Source organism: Cebus imitator, unplaced genomic scaffold (genome assembly GCF_001604975.1).
Source record: "Cebus imitator isolate Cc_AM_T3 unplaced genomic scaffold, Cebus_imitator-1.0 Scaffold31, whole genome shotgun sequence".
NCBI lineage: Eukaryota > Metazoa > Chordata > Mammalia > Primates > Cebidae > Cebus > Cebus imitator.
This window is the reverse complement of record NW_016107346.1, coordinates 9,952,394-9,962,323: the sequence shown is the minus strand read 5'-3', so window position 1 is coordinate 9,962,323 and position 9,930 is coordinate 9,952,394. Positions and strand designations below refer to the sequence as shown.

At 45.4% G+C, this 9,930-nt stretch overlaps 1 protein-coding gene across 13 annotated transcripts in view; it reads right to left on the bottom strand.

Moving 5' to 3' along the window:
- The window catches only part of KANSL3 (KAT8 regulatory NSL complex subunit 3), a 46,719-nt gene extending 37,358 nt beyond the window's left edge, over nt 1-9,361 (bottom strand). For 5 of the 13 annotated variants that reach the window (XM_017524111.2, XM_017524113.2, XM_017524109.2 and 2 more), the window contains exons 1-3: nt 9,263-9,361; nt 7,857-8,121; nt 2,093-2,263 (exon numbers count right to left, since the gene is read on the bottom strand). In XM_017524111.2, coding sequence (XP_017379600.1) covers nt 2,093-2,263; nt 7,857-8,071 — 386 coding nt within the window. In that variant the 5' untranslated portion in view covers nt 8,072-8,121; nt 9,263-9,361. Of the gene's footprint in view, nt 1-2,092; nt 2,325-7,856; nt 8,122-9,239 lie in introns of all 13 variants that reach the window. The other 8 variants (XM_017524117.2, XM_017524115.2, XM_037736948.1 and 5 more) reach the window with 7 other exon arrangements.
- Between the last annotated feature and the right edge of the window lie 569 nt (nt 9,362-9,930).

The following is a 9,930-nucleotide window of genomic DNA, read 5'->3' as shown; positions in this document are numbered from 1 at the left end:
GGGGTTTCACCATGTTGACCAGGATGGTCTCGATTTCTTGACCTCGTGATCCACCCGCCTCGGCCTCCCAAAGTGCTGGGATTACAGGCTTGAGCCACCGTGCCCGGCCAAAAGAGCTTCTTAAGGCACTAAATTAATTCCAGTGCAAGACCTCAATCAACTTCTTCACAAGCTTTTCAACCAAGGTGCAGCACTGCTCCTCGCTCCACAGCTGCTGTTTTGATCACACAAGCATACCTGTTCAATCTCATTTCCAACTTCCAACCAGCTTCAGAAATTATGTCAATCACCTCAAACTTTCTACCCCTCTCTCTCTCTCTTTCATTATCATATGCGGTCTCCAAAATTATAGAAAGTTATCACCTACAAACTCCTGATGTAAGAAGTAACATTTCCTTATATATAGCAGATATGCAGATACATACAAAAACCCATCAAGAAAATACAAATTGAAACCACAGTGAGACACCACTTTATACCCAGGAGAATGGCTATAATTTTTAAAAAAAAAAAGAAGAGGGCCGGGTGCAGTGGCTCACGTCTGTAATCTCAGCACTTTGGGAGGCCAAGGCAGGTGGATCACGAGGTCAAGAGATTGAGACCATCTTGACCAACATGGTGAAACCCGGTCTCTACTAAAAAATACAAAAATTAGCCATGTGTGGTGGCGTGCGCTTGTAGTCTCAGCTACTCGGGAGGCTGAGGCAGAAGAATTACTTGAACAAGGAGGCAGAAGTTGCAGTGAGCCAAGAGTGCACCACTGCACCACTCCAGCCTGGTGTCAGAGCAAGACTCCATCTCAAAAAAAAAAAAGGAAGAAAATTAATAAGTGTTGGCAAGGATGTGGAGAAACTGGAACTCTCATACACAGCTGGTAGGAATGTAAAATGGTACAGCCACTTTGGAAAACAGTCTGTCAATTCCTCAAAGGTTAAATTCAGAGTTACCAAATGACCCAACAAGTCCACTCCCAGGTATATAGCTAAGAGAATTAAAACCTTAGATCCACACAAAAACTTGTATGCAAATGTTCATAACAGCATTATTCATAACTGCCAAAAAATGAAAACAACTTAAATATCCATCAACTGATTAATGAATAAAATGTGAGCTATTCATACAATGCAATATCATTCAGCAATAAAAAGAAATGAAGTGCTGATACACGCAACCACATGGATGAACCTTGAAAACATCATGCTGGGTGAAAGAAGCCAGTAGGAAAAGACCACATAGTGCATGATTCTGTATACATGAAATGTCCAGAATAGGCAAATCTATAGGGACAAAGGTCAATGAGTGCTTCCTAGGGACCAGAGAAACTGGGAGGAAATGGGGAGTGACTGTTAATGGGTATGGGGTTTCTTTTCGGGATGATGAAAATGTTTACCAAATCGACAGTGGTGATGAATATACAACTCTGACTATACTAAAAACCACTGACTGTACACATTAAATAGTTCAATTGTATGGTATATAAATAGTATCTCCAAAAAGTTTTTATGTGATTAGGTAAATGTTTACCAAATGAACAGGGACAAATGACCCTCGGGGCAGTAGAAAGGTTGGGAACAAAACTAGCCAGTAAACTCATAAAAACAGGCTTCAGTGTGCCCTCCACAGACTGCAAATCTATTTTTAAAAGACACTCAAACAACTGTTAGCTTTTCATGTGACTTCACAACACTTTCATCAATCTAGTTATAAACCATTTAAATACAGTATCTTACAAATGTACATTTCATTTTTTTGTAGTTTGGGTGACCCCTATATCATAATTTATATAACAGAAGCTACTACAGAGCTAGTCATAGCTCTCAAATTTACTTATTTATTCAACATTTATTATATGCCTACTGTGTGCCAGACAATGTTCTAGTATAAAGTATGCAAAGATGGCTGAGATGTAAGCCCTGCTCTCAAGCATCTCACACACAGCATGGTGAACTGAGAGTTATAATGTGAGACTTTGTTGGAGAACACTCTGACATGTGTTGCTGCAAATGAAATAAGCTCCCTAATAAATGTATTTCAATGACAATGATACAAAATAGTTACAGGGCAGTGACCATCCTCCTGATGAGCAGCCTACCTGTTGACATGCTCCTCCCAGTCCTCTGGTGGGGGAGGGGCATCTGCATCAGTCCTGGCGAAGATGACATGCCGTTCACACTCATTCATCACGCTGCGTGCCTTCTGATTGTCATAGAGTGGCACAGGGGTTGACGTGACAGTCTCCACATCTATTGGGATGTCTGATTCACTGTAAACAGGTGAGGAAATAGGACCGGGCCACACATACTTCACAGGTATTTAACAATCATCTGGTTGACAAAAAATGTATCTTTAATACAGTCAGCTTTAAATTATGCATGAGCACATTATATTCACAAGATAATTTTGATCCAAAGTCATCTTTCCCACACTTGTCTAGATCTCTGCCCTCTCAGACATGATGGTATGTACTGGAAGAACACAAAGTCATTTTTAAAATGAGTCTACATAAAAAATGATAAAAAAGATAAATGTGGGCCAGGGGCAATGGCTCACACCTGTAATATCAACACTTTGGGAAGCCAAGGCAGGTGGATTACTTGAACTCAGGAGTTTGAGACCAACCTGAGCAACAAAAGAAAACCCTGTCTCTACCAAAAATACAAAAATCAGCTGGGCATGGTCGCACATGCCAGTGGTCCCAGCTACTAAGGAGGCTGAGGTGGGAGGATTGCTGGAGCCTGGGAATTCAAGGCTGCAGTGAGCTATGACTGCATCACTACACTCCAGCCTTGGTGACGGAGCAAGACCTGGTCTCAAAAATAAACAAATAAATAAATGACAAATATGGCCAGGCACAGTGATTCACACCTGTAATCCCAGCACTTTGAGAGGCTAAAGCAGGAGGATCGCTTAAGGCCAGAAGTTCTAGTCCAGCTTGCCAACATGGCAAAACCTCGTCCTACAACAAACACAAAATTAGCCAGGCACGGTGGTGTGTGCTTGTAGTCGCAGCTAGTCAGGAAGCTGAGGTGAGAGGATTGCTTGCTTGAGCCCAGGAGGTTGAGGGTACAGTCAGCTGTGATCGTGCCACTGCACTAAAGCTTGGGGGTGACAGAGCAAGACCCAGTCTCAAAAAAAAAAAAAAAGAACAAACATATTCCATAAGCAAGTTGATCTGACTCAAGCTAATATTTTTAAAAGATCACTTTCAATTTTTGTTGAGTAGACTATAGTTCAGGAGTGGAATTTGGAAGACCAGCTAGGCAGCCATTGCAGTTGACTGAGATAGGCCAGAAATCATAATAGCTTGTTTAGGGACAGAAACAGCACAAATGCAGAAAAGTGGCTAACAAGTTGATTGCCTAGGCACTGTCCAATACAGTAGTTATAAGCCACACATGACTACTTAAATTTAAATTAATAAAATTAATTACAGGGCACAGGGGCTCACGGCTGTAATCCCAACACCCTGGGAAGCCAAGGCAGGCAGGACGCTTGAGCCCACGAGTTCAAGACCAGTGTGGGCAAAAATGGTGAAACCCCATCTCTACTAAAAATGCAAAAATTAGTGTGTGGTCCCAGCTACATGGGAGGCTAAGGTGGATCAACTGAGCCTGGGATGCGGAGGTTGCAGTGAGTAGAGATCGCACCGCTGCATTCCAGCCTGGGTGACAAGAAACCTCATCTCAAAAAAAAAAAATTTTTTTAATAGAATTAAATATTCAGTCTGCGTGTAGTAGCTCACACCTGTAATCCCAGCACTTTGAGAGGCCAAGGCGGGCAGATCACTTGAGACCAGGGGAGTTTGAGACCAGCCTGGCTGAAAATCCCGTCTCTACTAAAACTACGAAAGTTAGCTGGGTGTGGTGGCATCCATCTGTATTTCCAGCTACTTGAGTAGCTGAGGCAGGAGAATTGTTTGGACCTGGGAGGTGGAGGCTGCGGTGAGCCAAGACTGCACCAGTGCACACGAGCCTGAATGACGGAGTGAGACTCTGTCTCAAAAAAAAAAAAGGCCGGGCACGGTGGCTCAAGCCTGTAATCCCAAACGAGGCGGGTGGATCATGAGGTCAAGAGATCGAGACCATCCTGGTCAACATGGTGAAACCCTGTCTCTACTAAAACTGCAAAAAGTTAGCTGGGCATGGTGGCGCGTGCCTGTAATCCCAGCTACTCAGGAGGCTGAGGCAGGAGAATTGCCTGAACCCAGGAGGCAGAGGTTGCGGTGAGCCGAGATCGCGCCATTGCACTCCAGTCTGGGTAACAAGAGCGAAACTCCGTCTCAAAAAAAAAAAAGAATCAGTTCCTCAGTGACATCAGCCACATTTCAAGTGTTCAACAGATATATGTGGCTACCACTTACCATGCTGAACAACTCAGGTACAGAACATTTCTAGTATTAAAAAGTTCTGTTAAATAGTGCTGGTCTAAACTTTTAAATTCATGCAAACTTTCTCCTTTCATTAGCAAGTCAACTGGTAGTTAATTATTAATATATACTTGTAAAGTCTATGATTTCCTTTCTGTATGATTATTTAAGACAGATAACCTGGAATGCACATGTCTTAGCTATTTAGCTCATTTTGTATAGAGCCTAGAAGAGAAACAAATATAAATGAACATCTGAATGTCTTTCATATTTTAAAATGAAATCCAGCCAGTCATGGTGGCTCACGCCTGTAATCCCAGCACTTTGGGAGGCCAAGGCAGGCTGATTGCTTGAAGTCTGGAGTTCAAGACCAGCCTGACCAACATGGTGAAACTTTGTCTTTACTAAAAATACAAATCAGCCAAGCGTGGTGGCGGGTGCCTGTAATCCCAGCTATTCGGGAGGCTGAGGCAGGAGAATTGTTTAAACCTGGGAGGCGGAGGTTGCAGTGAACAGAGATTGCGTCCACGAAACAGAGTGAGACTCCATCAGAAGAAAGGAAGGAAGGAAGAAAGGGAGGGAGGGAGGGAGGGAGGGAGGAAGGGAATGAATCCTAGTGCCCCGAGGGTCTATCCCCACTTTATGATATGGACCAACTGGGTCACCCCAAATACTATGCCAGACAAACTGGTCTACTGGCTATCTACCAAACTTTATGTTAACTTTTTGACCTAAGTGGCCTTACTGAATTCATTTCCAAAGACTGAAATAATTACATCATTGTGAAATTGTGTGCAGCTAGATCTGGTGGTGGACGAAAGAGCTGATTATCTTCTTTAGGCCAGATGTTGGACTAGATACATGGATATGTGTACCTAAAAGAGAACTTGATTTCACCATCACAAACCTATCCTCCCCCAGTTTTCCCTAAATCATGGCACCACCCAGTTGCTTAAGCCAGAAATCTGTCATTCTAATTTTACCTTTCCCTTTAACCCGGGTTCTTGCTCTGGCTTCCAATTCACCATAGCAGATTCTAATGACCTATTCACTCTACCTATGAAATACATCTCAAGGCCGTCTGATTTCTCCATTTGTACTGTTCCTGCCCTGTACAAGATATCATGACTTCTGGCCCTTCTCAGTCCACTACAATGGCAGCCTGCAGTCGGGTGTAAGTTCTACTCCTGCACTATAATATACTCCACAAAAAATCCAAAATGATATTTTTAAAATATAAATTGTTTTGTTGTACAAAAAAAAAAACAAAAAGAAAAAATAATAAAAATAAAGTAGAAATTGAACCCCTAGCTTAAGATCCTTCAATGACTTCTCACCACTCTTAGAATCAAATTCCTTCATAAGGTAACCTCTGCCAACTTCTTCCTACCTCCCACTTACACCCCTACTGCTATTATATTCTGGCCACACTGGCCTAAAAGAGTTCTTAGAGCATGCCAAATTCTCACTTTCAGGGCCTATATATGGAGACAGAGATTATAAAAGGAAACAATTTTCTAAGTACCAAAAAAACCAAGTCCATGGAATCTCACTTGAAGAAAATGTCATGAGATGCGGACACAGGAGTTTTAATGTCAGCAAGAAGCTAATATGTAGCAAAAAGGAAAAGACTTCAACTACTATTTAATGGAGCTTTTCAGTTATGCCCTAGGCCGGAGGCATCAGAATTATGTTAAATTATTGCCTAAAGTTACAGATTTTTACATCCTGTACAACCAGAAAAGCCATCAAAATTATAAAGTCATTCGGAAATGAAATAAAAAACACTATTCTGCATGTTTATTTATTTATTTATTTATTGAGATGAGGTCTCACTCTGTCACCCAGGCTGGAGTGCAATGGCGTGATCTCGGCTCACTGCAACCTCCGCCTCCTCAGTTTAAGCTATTCTCCTGCCTCAGCCTCTTGAGTAGTTGCGATTACAGGCATCCGCCACCACGCCTAGCTAATTTTTGTATTTTTAGTAGAGACGGGGTTTCAGCATATTGGTCAGGCTCGTCTCGAACTCCTGACCACATGATCCACCCACCTCAGCCTCCTAAAGTACTGGGATTACAGGAGTGAGCCACCGCACCCAGCCTTCTGCATATGTTTAAAACACACTTAGCAGGCAGGGCCCAATTGCTCATACCTGTAATCCCAGCACTTTGGGAGGCTGAGGTGGGTGGACTGCCTGAGGTCAGAAGTTCGAGACCAGCCTGGGTAACACAGTGAAATTCCATCTCTATTAAAAATACAAAAATTAGCCAGGCATGGTGGCAGCTGCCTATAATCCCAACTACTCAAGAGGCTGAGACACTGAACCCAGGAGGCAGAGGTGGCAGTGAGACAAGATTAAACCATGGCACTCCAACCTAGGGAACAAAGAGTGAAACTTGGTCTCAAGGAAAAAAAAAAAAACAAAAACTTAGCCAGGTGTGGTGGTGCACACCTGTAGGCTCAGCTACTTGGGAGGCTGAGGCAGGAGAATCACTTCAACCCAGGAGGTGGAGGTTGCAATGAGCCAAGATCGCACCACTGCACTCCAGCCTGGACCACAGAGCAAGACTCCATCTCAAAACACACACACACACACACACACACACACACACTGGGGTATCTCTAACTCATTAGGTCATTAAGGCTTAATTTCAGAAGGCGGTGGTTCTAACCCCCAACAAAATTAAAACCAGTGCTTGAGGAAAGATTAAACATTAGGTCAGATTAAAAACAAACAGATAAAACTCTTCTCCAAAAGTTTTACAAAATTATTAAGGGCATGATTTGATCACCACAACAGAATATGTCAACACATCTTGAAACATAATTAGAATGCCTTAAAGTACAAAAGAATTGGCAAACAGGTTTATTTAGACCCAACGTAACTGTATCACATATCAGGTAGTCAATTTATGAAACTTCCTTGCCCTATAACATAGGCTGGTCGAAAATATCATTAGATCTAAGAAGGGTTTACATTAACCTATGGATAGCAGCTCCTTACAAGGGAAGAGAAAAAGCAACGTCTTAGAAATTGGCTCCTAACCTTCGTGTGTAAAGCCAAAAAAAGCAAAATGCATTACTATAAAAAGGCTATTGTTGCCTGTCAAGTAACCCAGAGCACTAGACTAATGTGATAAGGGGTCCTATCTTGTGTGGTAATCTTTTAAAATCAACTTTTCGGTCTTTCTCTTCACCAGTTAAATAACCCTCTTTGATTTTCCCCCTTTTCACACAAGTCCTATTATCTAAGTGGAATAAACTGTCTGTTTTACCTCTACACATCTTGCTTTCCTAACTCTTGTTAGATATCTACTAGAGATGTCCACAATCAAGCCAGCTATCCTTACGCTGCTTAAGAGATGCCTGAATTTAACATCCGAATGCCTTATACAATCTCCCCCAGTCAATCCCAAGAAAATCCTCTCTAAATTCCCATCTGATCACTGCCCAGTGAGGGCAGCAGCAGCCCTTAGAAGCCCAAACTCACATGTTACTTTCGTGCTGCCGCCGGGGAGTGACAAAGAGCATGCGGGTGGGGCGGGCACTACTGGCATCTGGGTGGGCACTCCAAGGCTTGGCATAGCTATGATCCAGAAAAACCAGGTCCAGCTCCCGTTCGTGCACTGAAAGCTGGAAGAGCAGCGAGGTGCCCATGCGTCGAGCTGAAGTCTGGAAGTCCCTCTCCCCACCCCGGTGGGCCATGTCAGTGGAGGGACAGAAAGTCAGAGCATGGGTATCTGCATGCTAGTCACCTGTAGTGAAAAGTTTCAGTTTAGGTCAATTCCAATATTCTAAATTCCACCCAATAGACACCACCTAACATGCTTACTTTTGTAGCCTACTATCATTCCTATTGAGCATCCATTACACAGCAGACCTTTGGTGGGGAGGGTTCGTGGAATCCCACACCATAACCCAAAACAAAACAAAACAAAACAAAACAAAACCTGAATTGAACCTTAGAAAGACTGGAAAACAAAAAAAAAGCTATAGTGCCATAAGTTGCCCCATACTCGATTTCTACGAAACTGAAATTCGCTAACGGGAGAGCTCACCGACTCCACGGTTCAGAAAGACCTCAGGTGGACAGACACTAAACTTGCTGGGCCAGCACAACTTCCTAGGAGAGCAGGAAGGGTTCTGGCAAACAGGAAATCACAAATATGAATTTGTCGGAAGCTAAGGATCTCTGTTGCTTCACACCATCCTCTAATGATAATGCGAACAGAGCCGGGTCCGTAGCTAGGGCGCTGGGCACCCCTAAAGGGCAGGACAACGCGGGCCTCAAGGAAGCGAATCCCAGTTCGGGCTCCATTTCCTTCAAGTCTCTGGTATTGTGTGAAACAAAAGTTCTGCAAGTACTTCGTAATATCCCAGAGTTTTTAAATATAAAAAATGCGAGCTCCCCCCGCAAAGCCTGTTGACAAAATGATCCCCGTGGAAGCCCTTTCGCCGGTGAACGACGTGCCCGGCAAACAGCCCGGGACCCCGCCTGCTCCGCAGGCTTTCCCGCCACTGAGCCTCCACACGGCCCTTCCAGGAGACAAGGCTATGACTCGCATTTTACAGACGAAGGAGCCAGCTCGGGGGATTGAAGCGATTTGGCCAAGGTCATCCCGAGTTCGCGAAGAGGAGGAGTCGCCTGGCCCCCGCCTCCCGCCTCCCGCCTCCCGCTCCCCGGGGCAGGGCTCGGCGTCCGCGTCACGGCGGCCCAGACGCGTCCCCCGCCCGCCCCGGGCCCAACATGCCCGACCGGCCCCGGCAGCCGGTCCCCAGCCCAAACCCCCGCATGCCACAAGAGCCCGGAAGCTCTCGCCAAGACCCCCGGCCGTCCCAACCACGGCCGCGACCCCCACGACCCGCCACTCCCCTCGAAGCCTACGCAGCTCTCACCCGCGGTCTTCAGGCCGCGCGCTGGGCCCGGGCCGAATTGCCACGAGCGTGCGCGTTAACGCCTCCACGCCCCAGCGCTGCAGGCACCGAGTAAAACGCGGAAGCGGATCACAGCCTGAGAAGGGAGAGGCGGTGAGCTGCAAAGCACGGTACAGACAATCTCCAGAGACTTAGTCCGGAAGCTGAGTGCCGAGAACGCTCAAGCATCTCAGAAGCAGAAAGCATTTAGACTGCAGTATCTGCTTCGCCCATTTTCAGTAGGTAAAGCGTGGGCAGAGGAGGAGGCTGGCTTCTACGGCCCCAGTTCTCGCCGCTCCCACCGTATTGGTCCGTTGTGCCCTTTGAGAGGTCGAGCACCCAACTGTCCACCTCCACCAGGGCAGCCCCCTGAATTTACTCATTAAGAATTTACCAGGGCCGGGCGCGGTGGGTCACGCTTGTAATCCCAGCACTTTGGGAGGCCGAGGCGGATGGATCACAAGGTCAAGAAATCGAGATCATCCTGGTCAACATGGTGAAACCCCGTCTCTACTAAAACTACAAAAAATTAGCTGGGCATGGTGGCGCGTGCCTGTAATCCCAGCTACTCAGGAGGCTGAGGCAGGAGAATTGCCTGAACCCAGGAGGCGGAGGCTGCGGTGAGCCGAGATCGCGCCATTGCACTCCAG